The 23,840-nt window shown below is 34.7% G+C and overlaps 1 protein-coding gene across 6 annotated transcripts in view; it reads right to left on the reverse strand.

The window, feature by feature from the left end:
• Positions 1-23,840, reverse strand: part of CCDC88A (coiled-coil domain containing 88A) — a 125,433-nt gene that overhangs the window by 69,663 nt on the left and 31,930 nt on the right. For all 6 annotated transcript variants that reach the window (XM_005686619.3, XM_005686617.3, XM_013967661.2 and 3 more), the window contains exons 3-8: positions 23,223-23,331; positions 17,831-17,900; positions 15,671-15,729; positions 12,168-12,251; positions 10,474-10,614; positions 5,327-5,499 (exon numbers count right to left, since the gene is read on the reverse strand). In XM_005686619.3, the coding sequence (XP_005686676.2) occupies positions 5,327-5,499; positions 10,474-10,614; positions 12,168-12,251; positions 15,671-15,729; positions 17,831-17,900; positions 23,223-23,331 (636 nt within the window). The remainder of the gene's footprint in view (positions 1-5,326; positions 5,500-10,473; positions 10,615-12,167; positions 12,252-15,670; positions 15,730-17,830; positions 17,901-23,222; positions 23,332-23,840) is intronic.

Consider the following 23,840-nt stretch of genomic DNA (forward strand, 5'->3'; position numbering starts at 1 on the left):
TGGAGAATGGTGCTCAGAGAATGGTTAAAATTTTAACCATTTTAAAATGGTTAGTTTTAAATGTATGGTTCAGAAGCACTAATTAATTTTACAATGTTAAACTATCACCACTACATATTCCCAAAACTTTTTCATCACCTTATTCAGAAATTCTATACTCATTAAGCAATAACTCTCCAATTTATTTTCTCTCTCAATTTGCCCATAAAAGATATTTCATTTAAGTGGAATTATTCAAATTTATCCTTTTATCCGGCTTATCTCACTTAGCAAGCTGAGATGGCTCATCTTATGGCTCATTCCATGGCTCATCCATGTTGCAGCAGCATATCAAAATTTCATTTTTTATGGCGGAATAATAATCCACTCATCTCACATGCTAGTAAAGTAATGCTCAAAACTGTCCAAGCTAGGCTTCAGCAATACGTGAACTGTGAACTTCCAGATGTTCAAGCTGGTTTTAGAAAAGGCAGAGGAACCAGAGATCAAATTGCCAACATCCTCTGGATCATAGAAAAAGCAAGAGAGTTCTAGAAAAACATCTATTTCTGCTTTATTGACTATGCCAAAGCCTTTGACTGTGTGGATCACAGCAAACTGTGGAAAATCCTGAAAGAGATGGGAATACAAGACCACCTAACCTGCCTCTTGAGAAACCTGTATGCAGGTCAGGAAGCAACAGTTAGAACTGGACATGGAACAACAGACTGGTTCCAAACAGGAAAAGGAGTACCTCAAGGTATATTGATGTACTGTATATTGTTACCCTGATTATTTAACTTATATGCAGAGTACATCATGAGAAACGCTGGACCAGAAGAAGCACAAGCTGGAACCAAGATTGCCAGGAGAAATATCAATAACCTCAGATATGCAGATGATACCACCCTTATGGCAGAAAGTGAAGAGGAACTAAAGAGCCTCTTGATGAAAGTGAAAGAGGAGAGTGAAAAAGTTGGCTTAAAGCTCAATATTCAGAAAACGAAGATCATGGCATCTGGTCCCATCACTTCATGGGAAATAGATGGGGAAACAGTGGCAACAGTATCAGACTTTATTTTGGGGGCTCCAAAATCACTGTAGATGGTGATTTTTGCACCCATCTGATCATTCTATCTACAGTGATGAGGCTTCCATTCACATCTTCCCACTGACACTATTTATCACAGTCAGTCAGTCACCTATTGCCAAATCCAACACCTTATTTTCAGATCTTTGAGAAACAATGCAGTTCATGCCACTCTTCTTAAAATGCTTCTCCTTTGGTTTCCATGACTCTATACTCTTAGGATTTTCTAGTTCTCAATATATTAATTCTCTGATTCTTTTGCTGATTTCATGTTTTGTGCCTATCTTTTGACTAACAATTATCAAGTTCTCATTATCTGTGCCACACACTTCTGCTATGCATTTTACACTCTGCCAAGCACTTAATCCTCACAAGAGCTCTAAAGAAGCAGTAGCTCATGACTGCAGCTTACATTTGTTGAGCACTTATGTAATACACACTGTTTACTTACATATTTACCTCATATAACAACCCTACAGTAAGCACTAATATTATTCCTATTTAACAGTCTAGGAAACTGAATAGTCTTAGAGTTTCAGTAACGGCCACAGTCACCCAGTTAGGAAGTGTTGAGAGCCAGGATTCACATTTTAGAATGCCTCTAAAGCTCATGCACTCGATTATTTGCTCTACCCATTATTTTGTATATGAAGAAACAGTAATGTGGGTAATAAGTGGTGACATCTACCTTCAACCACTTAAACACCTTTCTAGTATTTGTATTCTTCAGATTACATCCTTCACATCCTTCATGCTCATGGGCAGTCTGATCCATTCCAAAGGTTTCAATTACGACTTACATGCTGCTGCATATAGTACTCTGCATGAGTATACTAATGATCTGAAATCTCTACTCTGCATCATGGGCCAGATAGTCAATTATCCAACTGATCATCTCCACAGAAATATTTCAAAGGCACCTCAAACTAAATATGTCAAAACTAAACTTGTCTTTTACCTTAATAGTATTCCTCTCTCTTATGTTCCCTGTCTGAATGAATGGCATCACCATCTAGACAGACACTACTTATAGGAAACTAGGAATTATACTGAAGACACTACTTTCTTCCTTAACACCTCCTCTTTAACCTCATCATTAAAACCCTGGATCAGGCCCAAACCACTTCTTGCCTGGACTGTCCTTCAGTCTATCTTTACAATGACACCAGAATTTATTTTTCCAATTTGAATACTCACTGAAGGTCAGCTACTAGGTTGATATCTCTTTATTAAAACAGAAATCTGTTTTTAAACTACTCTCCTATACAAAAAATCTTCAGCTGGCCCCCACTGTTTAATATTCAAACTTCTCAGCACTGCACACATGACATTCTACTTACCCACTCCATCATTTCAACTTCACTTCCCCATGTCCCTCTTCATATTCTATTGCTGCTGTTTCTTCTGCTTCTACCCATCTGAGCCTTTTCAACTTACTTAATGCCTAACATCAGGTGAAATGTTACTGTCTCTATGAACTTTTCCTGAAACCATTCCTTTTTTCCCCCAAGTCAAAAGTGAATAAAATTCACTTACTCTCAACTGTAGGGTATAGAGATTTGTAATATCCCTCCAGTTTTCATGTAATTTCATGACAGACAGGGAGGCCTGGCATGTTGTGGTCCATGGGGTCGCAAAGAGTCGGACACGACTGAGTGACTGAACTGAACTGATTAAAAGTTTATCTCAAAATTCAACTTAAAAATGGGCAAAGGAACTGAATACACATTTCTCCAAAGAAGATATACAAATGGCCAATAAGCACATGAAAAGAGACTCAACATTATTACTCATGATGGAAATGCAAATCAAATCTATGGTTGTAATAAAAGGGTGTATAATAACAGGTATTGCTGAAGATGCAGAGACACTAGAGGCCTCATACTTTGCTGGTGGTGATGTAAAATGGTACAGCCAAATAGTTTGACAGTTCCTCGAAAGGTTAAACACAGAGCTACTATATGACCAAGAATTTTCACAACTCAGTAAATACCTAAGAGAAATGAAAATATATGTCTATACAAAAATACACACATGAATGTTCACAGGAGCATTATTTAAATAGCCAAAAAGTAGAACACAATCCAAACGTCCATCAACTCATAAATGTGTAATCAAAATGTAGAATGTCCATAAAAGAGAGTATTATTCAACCATCAAAAGGAATGAAGTACTGCTATATGGTACAACATGGATAAATCTTGACAACATTACGTTAAGTGAAAGAAGCCAGAAATAAAAGGACACATAATGTATGATTCCATTTATATATATGAAATGTCTAGAATAGACAAATCTACAGAAATAGGAAGTATATTAGTGGTTTTGAGGAGGCAGAAGCCAAAGGTGATGCAGTGACTGTTGATGGGTATGCAGTTTCTTTCTGGGGTAATGAAAATGTCTTAATATTAGATGGCATGCGATGATTGCACAACTCTAAGAATAAACTAAAAATCATTGAATCTCACACTTTAAAAGGTTCAATTTTCTGATATATGAATTATATTATATATTTTTTGAATTATATTTTAATAAAGCTGTTTTTTTCTAAAAAAAAATATTTTGCATGAGAGAAAAACTCTTTGGAAACATGGGATCCATGAAGACAAAGAGAATTATTAGAGGAAGCATTTGATAATGTTAAGTATTGCATAAAAGTGAAATTTATAAGGAATTACTTCTTCTTCCATCCAAATTACATTTTTACTCTGTATGTCAATAAATCAAAAGCAATTATATTATGATGTACCACCCACAAGTATGCTATCAATCTGCATGTTCTTATTACAATTATTTATCTCCATTAGGTATAAGGCAACCTAAACTATTTTTATCTACCATGATTCCACACTTCTATCACTTTAGTAAAGATCTATCCCAACAAAAACACTTAAAACAGATGTTAACAGAAGAAACCCATGAAGGAACACATTTTCAAAGGACAACAAAAGATATAGATGGTATTTGATGTAATGCTAGTTACTGAGAAAGCTTGCTATATCTGGCATATTTATTTATTCATTAAAAATATTCATTTATATTCTCCAGTCAACATGAGACCAAATTTTACTAATCTCTTTAAGTTGTCTGGAATTTTAACAAACACTATGCTCAAGTAAATTTTATTTTAAAATCAAATTTTAATATAGTGCAAAATGTTAAATGAATTCACAGCCATCACTGCAGTTCTAATTGCATGCTTTATCTAAAGACTGAAGAAGATTGTGCTAAATTATATGGAACGAACTAGTGTTCACTGTTTAGGCTATCCATTAACTGCCAGTCAAACTAATAACAGCAATCTCTTCCCTAATTTTCATGGTGCAGCTGTTTATAGAATATCTTGGGCGTATTCACTTCAACAGATACATAATACAGCAGACATTCACAATGAAAGCTGTATTTTCTTGTTTTCAAATTTTCCTATGGACTGTATATTTTTTCTACCTTGCACATTCAGCCACTTTCTTAAAACTAACTGCTTTAAACAATCAATAAACTTAATTGTTATATGGTGGTTTTAAATTTAAAATCTACACCCCAAAGCCTAAATTTCAAGAAAACAAAACCCTCCCAAAAAAGGGGAAAAAAAAGGAAAGAAAAAGCCTATAACACACAACTCCTTTGTTTTTTAAAGTGCAATATAAAAAAATCTCCAGCAGAGACTGGTTGTGTCTTTACAAGTTATTCACCAATGTGACATTTATACTGATTTTCCTGTAATGATTTTTGAAAGTTAAATAAATATTAATTTTATCATCACTAACCAATCTGAATATTTACCATTTTTAAGTATGTGACTCAGGCATTTCAATTACTCCATGCAGAAGATACACAAAATTATTTTTCTGTAACACTGTACACCAAAAATTCATTTTATAACATTAATTTTAAAAAAGCTAAACTTAACAATCTGTATCAGTGGTTGTCAGTATTTTGGATTTCATGGAATGAAAAAATAAAAAAATTAAGCAGACCTTAATTTGCCAAGGAAAAACATTATTTTATAAAAGAAAGGACATCCTAACACTAGAAGAATAGGAAGTACATAGATACAGGATAAAGGGCATCCTTTAAGTTGATAAGATTTAGCATTAAGAAAACTTTGATAGTGTCTTCATTTTGACAAATACTACTGAAAACTGTGACACAGCCTACCAACTGGGAACCGCACAATTTCATAAGTCTAAAAACATTGCATTTAGGTCACCTTTGCAACCATATAAATTCAACAAGCCTTGAAAAGTAGCAACTTACAATTCCTGCCTAAGCCTTCTTATCTTGGCTTTAGCATCTGCCAACTCCACTGACAGATGCTGTCGACTTTCTGTTCGCTTCATGCCTGGAGAACCACACGGTGACTGTGCAGATGAAGAGGCGTGGGGTAGAGAATGAAGACCATCCCGCTCTTCAGAGAGTTCCACAATAGTCTAACGGAACAGAAATCACAGAAGCACTTTTAGTATTTTACATATCAGAGAACCAAATACACAACACTAGTCACTAATTCTAAGTATTATACTACAATATCAGAAAGAATCCATTGGTCAAAAATGTCTTATTTATTATCTTTATCATTAATGGTGAACTTTTTGTTTTTTGATTATGCCACACAGCATGTGGGATCTTAGTTCCCCAACCAGGGATCAAACCCACACCCCTTGCATGGTGACTTAAAGACAGCACCACCAGGTAAGTCCCTTAACTTTAACATATTTAGCTGTCATTTTTCAAAAAGTTTCATTCAACAGTACATGGTTGAGTTATTTAGTAGATAACACAAGAACAAGACAATACTTTTTTCCCTTCTCAGTGTTTTAAGAAAAATTAATAAATTGTGGTAAAATCTGTAGAACAAATAGCAACTGTTGGAAAAGCATAGAAGATTTGCTGACACAGTAGAGAATTAACTCAAAATTATTATGTCTGTAACTGTTCTGTCCAACACAGTAAGCAGTAGCACAAGAGGCTAATTTCAAGTTTTAAAAATCAAAAATACAGTTCCTTAGCCTTCTTTACTAGAACATTACTCCTATATCACCATTCCTATGCCTGAACCTCCAATCACTCAACTCTCCCCCTCTGCCCAGTCAAACAGATTATTCTTGGCTACTCTAGAGTCCCGATTTGGCCTGAAACTGCAATTAGGCTGTTAAATGTCACTCTTACTTTCTAATTTAACACTACTATGTCATTCTTTGACTATGGTTCGTTCACTCTTCGGGGAAAAAACAAAAGGAAACAAATATATATAGAACTCCTAGCTAGAGAATCTTCCAACAAGATCCCATCCAATACTATAATTGGCAATAGAGGCTTTACATCTATTTTAGATATAAGGAAACTGAGGCACATATAGATTAAATAACTTAAAAGTCACACAGGAATATAACACAAATTCAAATTCAAGTCTGACTTACAATGCTATGTCATTTTCCTTACCTACTGTCAATTTTTCTATTCCTGTTCCAAGGTGATAAAGAACTCTAAAAAAACTAAACAAATAAAATACAGCCCTACTACAGAAGTTGTCATCCACTTTCAATTAAGCTCTTTCCAATGTCCATCAATTCTTTCACTGAAAATCTTGATGGTTTCCTGGCAAAATTTTCCCATAAAGGCAGATGTAAATATATTCCCTTTTCTCTACACAAGCCCTCAACTACCAACTGCTATCATGACTTCCAACAAATGAACTCTCCTTCAATTTGTCAAAGAAACAGAACCACCTGCAATAAATTCCTCCATTTTTATGCATCTCTTATTTCCAGCACATATCCCTTATTTCTGTAACATTTTCAGTTTCTCTCTTCCTATTGCTTTTTTCTCCTTGTTCTTCAAAGACATACAAGTTTCTACTATCTAGGGAGGGAAAAAAAAATCACATTTTCCCCTTTATTATCCTTCTACTTCTCTTTCAATGTTACGTTTTGAAGGATGGTTTGCTCACTGACACTACTTCACCTGGTCTATCTACTTAGTATGTCCAGCCCAACTCCACTGTCTCTGTGGATAGTGTTACTAATTTCCACAGCACCCCAAGCTCAAACTTCACAGAGTCAGCTTTTATTTGCCTATTTTCTTACTGTCTCAATTAATATTGTCTCTTACTGTCGCTTTAATATTGCCTTATAACATCTCATACGTGTGTGTGTCTGTGCTCAGTCATGTCTGATTCTTTGTGACTCTTTGGACTGTAGCTCGCTAGGCTCCTCTGTTCATGGGATTTTTCAGGCAAGAATACTGGAGTGGGTTGCCATTTCCTCCTCCAGGGGATCTTTCTGACCCAGCGACTGAACTTGCGTCTCCTATGTCTCCAGCATTTGCAGGCAAATTCTTTACCTGTGAACCATCAGTATCTGCATATAGTAATTACTAAATATCTGTTTCATACACAAACTAGAACTTAATTACATGCCACCTTATTTTTCATTTACAATGTGCTTTTTTAAAATAAATCAGATACAACCTTCCTTATACTTCCTTTGTATCCCTGATGTTATCCAGCATAGTAGTGAATAAAAAAAGTGTTCAGAAATATTTAACTGAATTATTCACAAAACAGAAAACTCAAGAAAAGTACTGAAGATACATATTATATTTGAAATTAGCAGGTGGTAAAATTAAAGTATAACAACAATTTCCAGTTGTAAACAAACAGAGCACAAAAGATCTATGGATGCAAAATATTTTTTAAAAAGAAAGAAACCATGGGGAGGGAGGTGGGAGAGGGGTTCAGGATGGGGAACACATGTAAACCCATGGCTGATTCATATCAATGTATGGCAAAAACCACTACAATACTGTAAAGTAATTAGCCTCCAACTAAAATAAATAAAGTCATAAAATAAAAAGAAAGAAACCTAGTATTAAGAATTAAGAGAATACCCAGAGGTACTTTCCATTTTGCCTTTTCTCTAATAGTGGTAGTTTCTCGAGCTCAAGAACTCCAAACATTTTCAAAAAGTCTGATAGGAAATGTTATTAAGGCATACTTTTAATTTCTGAAAAGCTTTCTCTGATCCTTCCAATCTTAGGTATTCCACTATCAGTTGCAAGTAATATCTTTCTTCTTTAAATTCATATAGTACAACATTTCGGAGAAGGAAATGGCAACCCACTCTAGAATTCTTGCCTGGAGAATTCAATGGACAGAGAAACCTGGCGGGACACAGTCCATGGGGTCGCAAAGAGTCGGACATGACTGAGTGACCAATTCACACACATGGTACAACATTTAGATACATGTCTCTTTTTTTTGGTACTTGTCACTTAACAACTTTAATTACAGTTAACTCACTTGTTAAAATAATTTCCCTATTAGACTGTAATCATCTTTGGTTCTTCTTTGGAAGTCTGTTGCTCTCTCGTACTCTAGTAAAAGTTCTTACAAAAAGCAGGTATTTATCAATATATGGTGAAGAATGAACATATGATACAACAAGGCTAAAAATTTCAGGTGATGATAATTACAGAAATCATCATTAAGGAAAAGTATCAGAGCAGAGATTTAGGCAAAGGTATTATAAAGGTTAGGATCACAAGTGTTGGAGTTAGAATGGGCAAGTCATCTAACCTCTCTGAACTTTAGAATCTTCATCCTTAAAATGGGATTATTGTGCAGATGTACTAAGATTAAGTACACAATAAATCTATAATACAAAGCTTGGCCTAAACAGTGACAATAAATATTTAGTTTTTAGTAAAAGGAGAAGATCCTGCTGGAGTTTAGTAAAAGAAGATCCCGGCCTGGGGAGATCCTGCTGGAGAACATGCTACCCACTCCAGTACTCTTGGGCTTCCCTGGCGGCTCAGATGGTAAAGAATCCGTCTGCAGTGCAGGAGACCCAGGTTCAAACCCTGGGTTGGGAAGATCCCCTGGAGAAGGGTACAACTACCCACTCCAGTATTCTGGTCTGGAGAATTCCACGGACAGAGGAGCCTGGCAGGCTACAGTCCACAGCGTTACAAAGAGTCTGACATGACTCAGCTACTTTCACTTTCAAAAGGAGATGACTGAAGAGATTCTTGTTTCACAGCATTAAGAAAAAAAAAAGACGTATAATTAAAACAATGTCACCAAATTATACTTTCTAGATCAAAGGGAAACAACGATGACACAAGAGCAATAAAAACAGAGAAAAGGGCTCTCTGTTCTAACAAGGGGGAGCACCCCTCGTGGATAGCCTGTGGCTGCCCAATTCTGGCCATGCCAACAAATGGAGGATTTGAGTACTAGGATACCCACTTGAACTCCCAGTGTGAGTACTACCGCCTACTGAAACTGTTTTTACTAAAACAGTAAAAAGATTACTAACATAAAAAAGAAGATACAGCATATGGTTCAAAACTGACTGAAAATAAAGTGATCTGAGTATCTCAGGGTAGGTTTCATATATACTAGGGATGTTTTGAAACTCATTCGTTTCTTCCTTTGGTCTCACTGTCTTAAATTTTTAAAAAATTCAGCTGTTGCTTTAAAAAACATTTCTTTATTTCCTATATATTCTCTTTTAAAGCCATAAGAAAAGCTAAAAATTCCCATCAGAAATGAATATATTTTATAGAGCAACGAGAAAGCTTTTTATTTCAAAAACATCTCTAGAAATTTCTCCTACATAGTCTTTCATTAGTCCCAAGACTAATCAAATTCTCCATAAATAAACTCAAATCTGTCTCTCTCATGTAAATTGAACGACTGATCAAAGTTTTACAGTCTCCAGAATGACAGAGTATTTTGGTCTGCTATTAAGAAAATATTACTCACCACCACATGCACTAACGTCTAGACTTCTCTAAAAATTATAAACTGCTCTCAAAGAATCCAACCAAAAAGTCTGGCGCAATTTTACTCCTTTTAAAAGCAAAGTGCTTTCTTAAAAAGAGCTTATAATAATTCTTTTTTAAAAATCACACCTCATTAAACTGCTACAAAAATTTGAGACCTTTTGCGGCACATTTTATTCAGAACACCTGTTATTCTCCTTTTATTAACACATTTTTTACAGTCTCAAAATGTGGTAATGAAACTACAAGATTAACCTTAATCAAATTCTTAAACTTTGAAAAAGCAATGGTTTTTCCACTTACATCAACGATATTTTTAGTTTTATAATTTGCCAGAACTCTGGTTTCGTACTTTTTGCCAGAACTATAGGGATGAGTTTTTAAAAAAACACAGAACAAAGTCAGAGCACTTTAAAAGGAAGGGGAAAAGAAAATCCAATTGCAATATGTTTACTAGCACTTTGGGGCTCTTACGCATCCTTCCTGGTTCCTATGTTACACAAAAGACATATAGTACCTTATTACCTGTCCCTAAGAAACAGACTATCAATTCTCAAAAATCTCTGAAGTTTTTTGGAAAGGAAACTTTCATAATATACTAAAAGAAATTTACAAACCTCTGAATGTTCATCTCTCTCATCTATAAGCCTTTTTAGATGCAACACCATGTTTTTCAAGAGTGGTTCTATTTCCTCCTGAGACATATCAGTCACTTCCATCCATTGTAGATCAAACACATTTTCCTGATTATGGGTTACCTTTAGAAAGCAACCAAAATAAACAACTTTTAAATGGCTGATACTTAAAAATAGATTTTAGTACATTAAGTTAAATATTATATATCCCATATAATAAAAATATGAAAAGTAAATATGTCTAAAAGCATTTGAAATTAACGAATGCTGAAAAAGCTTCTACTAAAAATTATTTTCACTAAATATAATCTTTAAATGAATTTATTTTTATCTTCTAATTAAAAAATAAGATTTAATTCAAGGCATTCCTAAGGAAAGGTGATACTATTATTTCTGACAACTGCTTTAATAGAATCAATTGATCATTTCCTTAGATAAGACTAAATAAATTGTAACTGAAATCAAAAGCAAAAGGTTTTTCTAATCCTATACTATATATATTATTGCACTTTTATTCTTAAAAAGCAAAGTTTTTACAGATTCTGAGGTGACACTATCACAGCTCCTTAGGAGAAAAAGACTCCTAATAAAGATTTTTAAAAGAATGGAGAAGTTATATAAGTGAGATACTTATTTCTTGTTTTCCATTTCTCACTGTGATTCTGATATTTTGCTTTAACTTTCACAATAAACAGAAAAATAACACTTTCATGAATGGTGGCAAATTCAGTAACGTGTGGCACTCAACATTTATTCAAAATAAAATACAAATCACAAAGCTAATGGAAACATACATGTAAAGGGAAAGTACCAACAAAACTGCATCTTGTTGCGTACTAATATGCTTACTGTTGACAATATTACTGACAAGAAAGCAGAGTTCTATGAACATTAACTAACAGAAAAGAAAACATATGGAACACAATGTGATTTAAATAGAGATTATTTAAATATAACTCTTCCCCCTTCCGTTTCCTTAGTTCTCTCTAATCAAAATGTAAAATTTAACACACTGTAGTTCTAAAAACTAATAAGTACACAAGATTAAAAGCCCAAGACTAGACAGATGCAGAAATAGCAGCTTAAAAAAAGAAAATCTAAACAAATATTAACTTCAATTATTTGACATTGCACATTAGGTCCTATATTTAGGTTTTACATGGATGATACAATCACTAATGTATTTATAATTCAAGCAATATCTTCAATAGAAATTCTGCTGTGCCCATTCATTAAAACAAAATCACTGGAGTGATATAATACATTGCCTTAGCTCACTTTAATTTGAATTACAGGCAGTGATCCACTTTATGCTGTTTCCATTCACTATATCATGCATGCTACGCTGTCTAACAAAGAAATATACATTCCCCAGATAGCACTTTCTGCCTATATCCCTATGGATAAAGTCAACAGTACATCTGTAGTCAGCACTGTGCCATTATAGATGATTCACTTAAGAAGCTATGTCTAAAGAAAAGAGGATGACCTAAAAGCAGAGTGCTTAAGTTGACTTGTATTTATTCTTGCTTAAGTTATGACTTTAAGTATTTGACTATATTTGACTTTTATTTATTCTTGCTTAAGTTATGACTTTAAGTATTTGGGGAGATATACAAATATAATGTATGATGAACTTCATAAAAAACACATGAACATTTTATACAGATTATTACCTCTTGAATATGTGCGGCAACTGCTGCTTTCGTATCAAAATCTAAACCTTGAATTCTTTCAATAAATTCTTCTTTTTTCTGACACTAAGGGAAATGAATAGAACAATCACTCATACTTTATAAGGAATAGTTGCTAATATGTTGTAAATAAGTAAAAACTCATTAGGCTAAAAAGCTTGGCTACAATGAGGGTTTAAACAGCACAATGAGGGTTTTGTTTTGCATTTAAATGATCTCTCTAATATACTTACCTAATAAAAAGATTAAAATTTAGAAATATTTATTTAAAAAGTAAGGTACTGAAAATCCATATTACTTGTATGCTGAAAAGTTCTAAAGCAGGTAATCATTACACAACTCATGTGAGGTCAGTAAAATATTATTATGCTAACTTTACAAACAGAGAAGTAAAGAATCAAGAACTTGTTTCAGGGAGGATAAGTTACTTGCCAAAAAACACAGTGAGTCAGTGGCAGAATTCGGAATATAGCCAAAATGCTCAGTCAGTCTTTGGCTGTCATCAAACAACACAGCCTTTCTTCTTGGAAAAAAAAATTCTGAGCAATTTTTACTTCAAACTTACAATTCATTCTCACATCTTTATCCTATCAATCTCAATAAAAGAAATCTCTTTTTGTGGCCCAGTTCAACACATATAAGATAATACAATAAATATTTGATTTGTTTCTAACAAAAAGTTACCAGGGGCAAAATTTAAGAATGTATATACAAGTACACATGTAGCAAGTAGAATAAAGGCAGCAATTCTTCATTGTGCACATTAAAAAAAACTTGATATAAACTAAAAGTGTTACAATGCAAACCTTATCTTTTCCTTTCCAATCAGTACTGAATAAGAGCTTAACATGCATCTTATTGTTTCACTCTATCTTCCCCCTACATCTCTTATACTGCAATCCAACTGTTTGTGTAACTGTATTTTTACAGCTACCAAATGAGGAGTGCATACAAAATAGACAGCACAGCCTTGTCTAGCTTAGTTGCATCTTTTGGGCCAATTACTGAACTCCTAGTGAAAGCATTAAACTCAAAAAAGAAAAATTGGGTCTTCCGTCAATAAGAAACTTATAAGGTTCTGATTTATACTCTACATATTACATTATAATATTCTATTTCTACTGCCACACAATTTAACTTAATTAAGCACATTTCTATCAGTGCAGAAAGTTCCTCATCCTATAAAAACAAAATTATTAGGATAATACAAAAATATTTAAAATTAAATTACAAGAAATGTAAAGTTTTCAGTTGTAACGAGGAAGTCAGAGTTTTGGGGAACATGTGATAAAAATTACCAGGTTTAAAAACAAGATTTTTGGTCTACTAATATCTGACAGGCATAGTAAGAATAATTAAGAACGACTTTCAGATAGTACCTTTGTAGCACCTATAAAATAACTTTTTAGGTATGGTAACCCCAATTTTTAAATTTTATGCTTCCAAAGTATTGCCCAATAAACAGTTTGAGCCAATGAGCATACACTAAATAGCAGGGTTATAATAACTATGACTCAATGAAGAGTCATAATTCAACTGCCATACCTCTGGCTGATTTAAATTAAACATATACTACAGTTCCCTTTTCTAAGTCCTAGAGCCACTTTTTATATTTATACTATTTTTAAAAGCTCACCCTTTAACACAATCTCAACATAAATCAATGAGAATTCTTCCTTTACTCTTAAAATGCCTACAATTTGTACTAAATCTCACCTCTATTCAAACTTTAGAAGTTTTAAGAAGGCTAGACTTTCTTAAAGAATAAACAGGCTAGACTTTCTTAAAGAATATAGGATGAAGTTGATAGGTTCTTGAAGGCTAGAAAAGAGAGAGTACCAAGATGGAAAAGAGAATGAGAAGACACTAATTTTGAAATTGAAAAATCAGAATATCAGAGTTGTCCTACACAGTACTCAAGAGCTACCTATGGCTGAGTATTGAAATGTAACTAGTGCAAATGAGCAATTGAGACTGCAATTTTATTTAATTGTAATTATCAATAACCTCAGATATGCAGATGACACCACCCTTATGGCAGAAAGTGAAGAGGAACTAAAAAGCCTCTTGATGAAAGTGAAAGAGGAGAATGAAAAAGCTGGCTTAACTTCAGCCTTCAGAAAACTAAGATCATGGCATCTGGTCCCATCACTTCATGGGAAGTAGATGGGGAAACAGTGGAAACAGTGTCAGACTTTATTTTTGGGGGCTCCAAAATCACTGCAGATGGTGATTTCAGCCATGAAATTAAAAGACGCTTACTCCTTGGAAGAAAAGTTATGACCAACCTAGATAGCATATTCAAAAGCAGAGACATTACTTTGCCGACTAAGGTCCGTCTAGTCAAGGCTATGGTTTTTCTAGTAGTCATGTATGGATGTGAAAGTTGGACTGTGAAGAACGCTGAGAGCTGAAGAATTGATGCTTTTGAACTGTGGTGTTGGAGAAGACTCTTGCGAGTCCCTTGGACTGCAAGGAGATCCAACCAGTCCATTCTGAAGGAGATCAGCCCTGGGATTTCTTTGGAAGGACTGTTGCTAAAGCTGAAACTCCAATACTTTGGCCACCTCATGCGAAGAGTTGACTCATTGGAAAAGACTCTGATGCTGGGAGGGATTGGGGGCAGGAGGAGAAGGGGATGACAGAGGATGAGGTGGCTGGATGGCATCACTGACTCGATGGACGTGAGTCTGAGTGAACTCCGGGGGTTGGTGATGGACAGGGAGTCCTGGCGTGCTGCGATTCATGGGGTTGCAAAGAGTCGGACACGACTGAGCGACTGAACTAAACTGAATTTAAGCTTTAACAACAACTTGTGACTAGTGGCTATTCTACTGACAGTCCAGCTCTAGAGCATAAAAAGTCTGGTGTTAAAAACAGAACTACAAATAGTTTTACTTCCAATTATAAAGATAGGCATGAAGACTAAATAAGCATTAGCAAACTTTTTCCACTTAAAATTAAGCTCTTTTATTTTTATGTTCAGTTCTTAAAGTGTTATGGGCACTGAAAGATTTCTAATTCTATTACAGTAACTAACTTCTAAGCCAGCAGATGATTGAGACTTCATAATTTCTGCCTTTTTATCATCACTCCTCTTCCCTTCAATAACACATACACATACACGCATAAGTCATAAGGATGTTTTGGGAGAGGTTTTCAGGGTACCTTTAGGGAACTTGTAAAGCCTGGGGTCTTTAAAAGCCTCTGTATTTTAAAAAAAGATAATTAATTTTAATTAAATTACAAGAATTAAATTAACAAACATAATTTATGCTATCAGATATGATTATCTGATAACATAAATAAAATTTGAAATAACACAAAGTATTTTTCTTCAGAATCTCCTTAGGTTATACAGCTATGTTAAAATTTCTAACATGGACTCTGAACAGCAAAGGCCCATCCTTTAAGTCTTTCAGAAACTAGAGCCTCAAAAAGTTACAAAAACTTATTAAAATAAAATATGAAGTATTTTAACTTACCTGAACTGCACAACCCAGTAAAAGCAAAAGCAACTTTTTAACTTCTTCTGTGCCTTGTTCTGAAATAAAAATAATTACTAGGTACAACATTTTACTTTAGTTCAACTTTGTGATAGTGGTAGAATTAACTCTAGAGATGGTATTCACAACTTGATCAAGGAATTAAGTTTCTAACTACAGTGGTAAGAGCAGAAGAAATGTGCAAGTATCTCAATTTTGAAAGGCTGCAGTACAGATAAAATAGCTTTCAAAGCTCCATGTGATAACAGATGCTAACTATAAATCCACTACTTCTCCATAAATCATTATATTACAACAGGATACCAAATTAAGAACTGCTGCTATAGAGACATGCCAGAGTCAGCCAAAATGGTCCCGAATAAGTCTGGCTTCTTTTAGGCCTATTGGTGTTTTTTTTTTTTAAACATATATCTTATATGATTCATCTACCTATAAAATTTAAATGGCTTTTCCACTATGTAGAGTCATAAGAATCAAAATCTTAAATGTCAGTTACAGTGAGGCTGGTAAAATAAAGGTATATAACAAGCAGGATAAAAGTAATGGTCTGTAACAGAGCTGGAAAGTATATTCACTGTCCAACAGTATTCAATCCAAATTTTCTTAAAACACTGGGTTACTCCAGAATTTCACCATCAAGCCAATCTGTCTACAAATAAGTCCAAACTTTCTTTTCAAATAATTCCTCCTCCTCTCCATGAAACCTTCTTAGCTATACTAACACCCTCCCCAAATATACACACCTACACATGCCACTGCCACAACTTCTGTTACTCCCTCTGCCTGTCTTTTTTCGCGACCCTCTTTCCTCTAATGAACTACCTACTAATCTAATCACAATAATATGCACAGCTCTTACATCTCTGTGTAGTCTTCCTTGACCCAAATACCAGTAGTCTCCAACCATCACTAATTTGCCAACTTTAAGAATAATCAATAGCTTCATATTTTATAAGTCTTAACATTTTTACATCTATTTTGCATTAATTACTACATGATCCAGTAATCTGTTTATCACACACCAAAACATAAGATCCTCCAGAACATAAACCATTTTCTTTATATTCCTGGTCCCTCTAACTTGGTTTAAGTAAATCCTAAATATATGTGGAATTGAAAACAATTCCATAATACATACAACACTTTTTCATTTTTATTTGTATATTTAAACATTCCAGAATGTCTCAAAAGAGCACCTAACCTCCTAATTCACCTCCATGTAATTGGTAGTTTCCTCAACAAAACCAGCTGCTTGGATTTAGTTTTTATTTTGGTTTTATCTTTGTTTTGACTGAAGGTGGGAATTGGAGAAGATATACTTGATTTGGGTTACATGTAGCCTGTAAGAATCAAGTCCTTTGTTGAAACTGTTAGGTAGCTGTTAATTTTCCCAATTGTTCAAAAATTAAAACCCTGAACATGTCACAATTAAAATCTGGCAAAGGGCAGAAACTTTGAAGAAAATAATTTAAATGATCTAAGAAACTATTTCTCATTTTTTTTCCACTCAAAAGTAGTTTAATATAAACTAGAAAATGTGTGTGCATGCTCAGTCATGTCCAGCTCTTTGTGGCCCCATGGACTATAGCCTGCCAGGCTCCTCTGTCCATGGGATTCTCCAGGCAAGAATATTAGAGTGGGCTACCTTTCCTTCTCCAGGGCATCTTTCCCACCCAGTGATCAAACACTCATCTCTTACATCTCCAGCATTGACAGACATGTTCTTTACCACCAGCGCCACCTGGGAAGCCCAAAGCAAACACCCGAACAGAGTGAACAGAATCCTAGAAGTCACTTCAAAATCACTTCTTTTCAAAGCTTATATTTTTCTAAGCTTTTAACTACTGTACTTATCTTCCATACTTATCTTTAAGGCACTAAAAATCATCACAGGAAAGTATCAATTTGGTAGGGTCAGAAAAACACTGGACTTAGTAATGCTTGTCTGATTTCACTACAACTTACAAATATTCTGTTCATTTTCTCTATACAGAATGGATTATCACCTCCAATTCTCACTACAGACTGATGAAAAACGTAGTGTGTTAGTGGAAATAAGCAAGATCTTAGTTAGCATTACAACATTACACAAAGATGGTATTATATTTATTATCAAATTATGCTAATTTTAATACTTACCAGAAAAGGGATTTTTGCCAATGATTAAGACATTTGGCAATGACATCATGATCAACTGCTGCAAAGTCTCCTATAAAAAGATACACAAAGGTTGCCGTATGAGTACAGCTGACAGGGTTATTACTCAACAAGCTATAACTTACTATTTGCACATCTCTTGGGCATGCTATACCTACAATGTTGCTGCTACTAAGTCGTTTCAGTCGTGTCCGACTCTGTGTGACCCCATAGACGGCAGCCCACCAAGGCTCCCCCGTCCCTGGGATTCTCCAGGCAAGAACACGGGAGTGGGTTGCCATTTCCTTCTCCGAGGCATGAAAGTGGAAAGTGAAAGTGAAGTCGCTCAGTCGTGTCCGACTCTTCGCGACCCGATGGACTGCAGCCTACCAGGCTCCTCTGTCCATGGGATTTTCCAGGCAAGGGTACTAGAGTGGGTGGCCATTGCCTTCTCTGATACCTACACTGGTATACTGCAATTAAAAAGCTTACAAAATGTGAAAAAAAGGTAACTAAAGTCTTAAATCTTTTTTAACTATAAGTTAATGACTTAAATAACTATAATTATAATATTAGATGTCCATAAAACAACAATGTCCAAGTTGAACTGAATTTTAGGTATTAGATAATTAAACAAGCTTCTTCAATAAAAATTCAAGTATGTGTACTTTTTGTTGTTTTGTTTTTTACTACTTCTAAGAGAACTAAAAAAATCAACTGATAGTAAAATTAAGAAAGCTAGTTAGTTCATTAAAAATCCTATCTTACGATCATTTTCATAAAAGTGGATGATTCTTCCTTGTGAATCATTATTTTTCTCTTATCAAAAACAGATGTTTCACTCCCTTTGATTTCTGTCAAACTTTTTGTGACAAGAATATATACAAATTTTGATGGTAGAGAATGATTCAGAAAGAACTGAATGCTTCCGAATTACTCATTTTATTTATATACCCAAGATGCATCTTCTGTTCTTTGAGCAAATGAAAGAACACACCACGTCTATCATTACAACCACCAACAATGACCATTAAAGGGTCTGGGAAGAAAGAGACTACAGATTGATCACTGTAATGTGGTAATACTGAATCTTTGCAATATTAAATACTAATAAGTGCTTAACTATTGGGCTTTCACTACACATTCAGACATACTAGCTGCTGAGGAATAATTTTTTGTTATTTCTTTCTGAATCATTCTTTACTTTAATACTATGACAAAGAAGCAAATAACCATGAAAACCTAATTTGTATTGCTTTTAAAAAACTGTGTGATTTTCACTCTAAGTGTTTTCCTATAGTCAGAGAACAGCATGATACCAGAGGCTAGTTAGAATTGATCTTTTATCTATTTGTTACAGATACATAGAAATTTTCTCAGTATTATATTCACTAGTTCTTAAAAAAACTAATACCAAAAATATGCACACATTTAAAGAAAAGTACATATTTAGCATATGCTGAACACAATAAAGAATACATATAAAATATTATGTAAATATTGTTAAGAATATTAAAAATAAGTGTCAAAAACTGCTACAATCACTTACTCCAACAGATGATACTGAGTTTGGGAGTATTTAATAAGTGAATTTTCAAGTTAAAAGCAAGTTATCTCAAGATAAAATATGCTATAGCCAAGTATATAACAGCTAAATGGACTTAAACAAATGTCAAATTAATTGTGATTTTTAGTTTCCTTGTTCTTATTTTTTTCTTATTTTTTATGATTTTCTTGAGTATGTAGTTCTAAAATCCTTTTTGTTCTTTTAGAGAGAGAAATAAAAGCCTGCAAAACACTGAGAGAAAAGTAATTATTAACCTATAACTACATACCCAACAAAACTATCTTTTAAGAACAAGGATGAAAGAAATGCATTTTTAGACAAACACTGATAAACATTACTATCAACAAGCCTTTTCCACACAAACAACTAAAGGATGTACTTCAGGAAGAAAGTAATATCAGGGCAGATCTGAGATACAACAGAAAACGTGTAGCAGAAAAAAAGGAAACTATGTGGCTTGATCAAATTGATTTATTTAACAGTATGCTCAATATTTAATTAATGGGGTTTAAAAAGAACTAAAATACAAGACAAGAAGAGCTTAAAAACAGTAGCAGGGAATGGCTGAAATAGGCCAAACTGGAAGTGGTCAAACAGGAGATGGCAAGAGTGAATGTCCACATTCTAGGAATCAGTGAACTAAGATGGACTGGAATGGGTGAATTTAACTCAGATGACCATTATATCTACTACTGTGGGCAAGAATCCCTTAGAAGAAATGGATTAGCCATTATAGTCAACAAAAGAGTCAGAAATGCAGTACTTGGATGCAATCTCAAAAACGACAGAATGATCTCTGTTCGTTTCCAAGGCAAACCATATTACGGTGATCCAAGTCTATCCCTCAACCAGTAACGCTGAGGAAGCTGAAGTTGAACGGTTTTATGAAGACCTCCAAGACCTTCTAGAACTAACACTGAAAAAAGATGACCTTTTCATTATAGGGGACTGGAATGCAAAAGTAGGAAGTCAAGAAACAGGCAAATTTAGTCTTGAACTACAGAATGAAGTAGGGAAGAGCCTAATAAGAGTTCTGCCAAGAGAACACACTGGTCATAGCAAAGACCCCCTTCCAACAACACAAGAGAAGACTCTACACATGGATATCACCAAATGGTCCACACTGACTGACTATATTCTTTTCAGCCAAATATGGAGAAGCTCTATACAGTCAGCAAAAACAAAACCGGGAGCTGACTGTGGCTCAGATCATGAACTCCTTATCGTCAAATTCAGACTTAAATTGAAGAAAGTGGGGAAAACCACTAGACCATTCAGGTATGACCTAAATCAAATCGCTTATGATTATACAGTGGAAGTGAGAAATAGATTTAAGGGACTAGATCTAATAGACAGAATGCCTGATGAACTGATGAAGGTTCGTGACATTGTACAGGAGACAGGAATCAAGACCAACTCCAAGAAAAAGAAATTCAAAAAAGCAAAATGGCTGTCTGAGGAGGCCTTACAAATAGCTGTGAAAAGAAGAGAAGTGAAAAGCAAAGGAGAAAAGGAAAGATATACCCATTTGTATGCAGAGTTCCAAAGAATAGCAAGAAGAGATAAGAAAGCCTTCATCAGCGATTAATGCAAAGAAATAGAGGAAAACAACAGAATGGGAAAGACTAGAGATGTCTTCAAGAAAACTAGAGATACCAAGGGAACATTTCATGCAAAGATGGGCTCGATAAAGGACAGAAATGGTATGGACCTAACAGAAGATATTAAGAAGAGGTGGCAAGAATACATAGAAGAACTGTACAAAAAAGATCTTCACGACCAAGATAGTCATGATGGTGTGATCACTCACCTAGAGCCAGACATCCTGGAATGTGAAGTCAAGTGGGCCTTAGAAAGTATCACTACGAACAAAGCTAGTGGAGGTGATGGAATTCCAGTTGAGCTATTTCAAATCCTGAAAGATGATGCTGTGAAAGTGCTGCACTCAATATGCCAGCAAATTTGGAAAACTCAGCAGTGGCCACAGGACTGGAAAAGGTCCGTTTTCATTCCAGTCCCAAAGAAAGGCAATGCCAAAGAATGCTCAAACTACCGCACAATTGCACTCATCTCACACGTTAGTAAAGTAATGCTCAAAATTGTCCAAGCTAGGCTTCAGCAATATGTGAACTGTGAACTTCCAGATGTTCAAGCTGGTTTTAGAAAAGGCAGAGAACCAGAGATCAAATTGCTAACATCTGCTGGATTATCGAAAAAGCAAGAGAGTTCCAGAAAAACATCTGTTTCTGCTTTATTGACTACACCAAAGCCTTTGACTGTGTGGATCACAACAAACTGTGGAAAATTCTGAAAGAGATGGGAATACCAGACCACTTGACGTGCCTCTTGAGAAACCTGTATGCAGGTCAGGAAGCAACAGTTAGAACTGGACATGGAACAACAGACTGGTTCCAAATAGGAAAAGGAGTACGTCAAGGCTGTATATTGTCACCCTGCTTATTTAACTTATATGCAGAGTATATCATGAGAACGCTGAGCTGGAGGAAGCACAAGCTGGAACCAAGATTGCCAGGAGAAATATTAATAACCTAAGATATGCAGATGACACCACCCTTATGGCAGAAAGTGAAGAAAGCTAAAGAGCCTCTTGATGAAAGTGAAAGAGGACACTGAAAAAGTTGGCTTAGAGCTCAACATTTGGAAAACTAAGATAATAACATCCGGTCCCATCACTTCATGGCAAATAGATGGGGAAACAGTGGAAACAGTGTCAGACTTTATTTTTCTGGGCTCCAAAATCACTACAGATGGTGACTGCAGCCATGAAGTTAAAAGACGCTTACTCCTTGGAAGGGAAGTTATGACCAACCTAGACAGCCTATTAAAAAGCGGAGACTTTACTTTGTCAACAATGGTCCATCTAGTCAAGGCTATGGTTTTTCCAGTGGTCATGTATGGATGTGAGAGTTGGACTATAAAGAAAGCTGAGCACCGAAGAATTGATGCTTTTGAACTGTGGTGTTGGAGAAGACTCTTGAGAGTCTCTTGGACTGCAAGGAGATCCAACCAGTAAATCCTAAAGGAGATCAGTCCTGGGTGTTCATTGGAAGGACTGTTGCTAAAGCTGAAACTCCAATACTTTGGCTACCAGATGCGAAGAGCTAACTCATTGCAAAAGACCCTGATATTGGGAAAGATTGAAGGCAGGAGGAGAAGGGAATGACAGAGGATGAGATGGTTGGATGGCATCAGTGACTCAATAGACATGGGTTTTGTGGACTCAGGTCATTGGTGATGGACAGGGAGGCCCGGCATGCTGTGGTTCATGGAGTCACAAAGAGTTGGACACGACTGAGCGACTAAACTGAACCGAACTGAACTTCGGTCATAATACTATTGCATAAAAAGAGTAAGCTACTGATTAGTTTTGGCCCTTGCTATGAAAAGAATAAAAGGTACAATTTCAAGAGCAGTTTCCAGAAAAAACCAACGTAGGGTGAAAAATTTTAAACTAGTAGATAGAAAGACATGTAGAAACAATTATAAATGGTATAATTTCTCCAAAATAATAAAACAATGCGAAACTGATTTACACCTAAAGTGTTTCACTATACAAATTATCAGGAAATTTAAAAAATCATAAAACAATAATTATTTATAAATTTAATAATTATGAAGTACATGTTTATATCTTTCACACTCCATAAGAAACAAACTGTGTTATGACTACTCTACCTGCAACAAATAGACCAATACCTGGCATATAATAAGCCTTTAGTATATATTAGGTGACTAATACTAAACAACACAAAAATGTGACTATGAAAGCAGTTATTAAAATATTAGATTAAAAAAAGAACTACTTACCTGGTAATAAAATTTTATCTGTCTCACCAAAATGGACAGATTATGAATTCGAAGTGAAGCATCATTGTTGACTTTTTTATTTACTCTCTGACTCTCTGATTTAGGATTACTGTAAGAAATAAGAAAAGGAATACTTTAAAAATTATATTGAAATATACCTATCAATTTATAGATGACTAAAAATAATCATATAATACATTTTTTCTATAAACAAACTGTGTATTCATCTTCATTAATAGATGATCCAAAAGGACACATGATTATTTTGACATGTATTCTGTAGTTTTAATTAATATAAATGTATCTGATATTTCACAGACAGTGGTAAAATATAAGTCAGATGTTGCACTTCATTCTCATTTTATCTCATTTTTTCTGAAATGAATAACACTTATTTTCTTTGAATATATATACTTCCACCACCCAAAATAAATCTATTTAAATCAATAATGTAAATTTGGACTAATAATCAATAAATGTTGTTTCTTCTCAGTGGCAAACGAGGACCATACTTGAGCAGGCAATGTCCCAGAGAAATTAAAGAGTGAAGTGATGACACAAGATATCACTTTCATCTTGGATAAACTCTGCAGATTTAATAAGAGCAAAGGAATGAAT

The sequence above is a fragment of the Capra hircus genome, chromosome 11 (assembly GCF_001704415.2).
Source record: "Capra hircus breed San Clemente chromosome 11, ASM170441v1, whole genome shotgun sequence".
Taxonomy (NCBI): Eukaryota; Metazoa; Chordata; class Mammalia; order Artiodactyla; family Bovidae; genus Capra; species Capra hircus.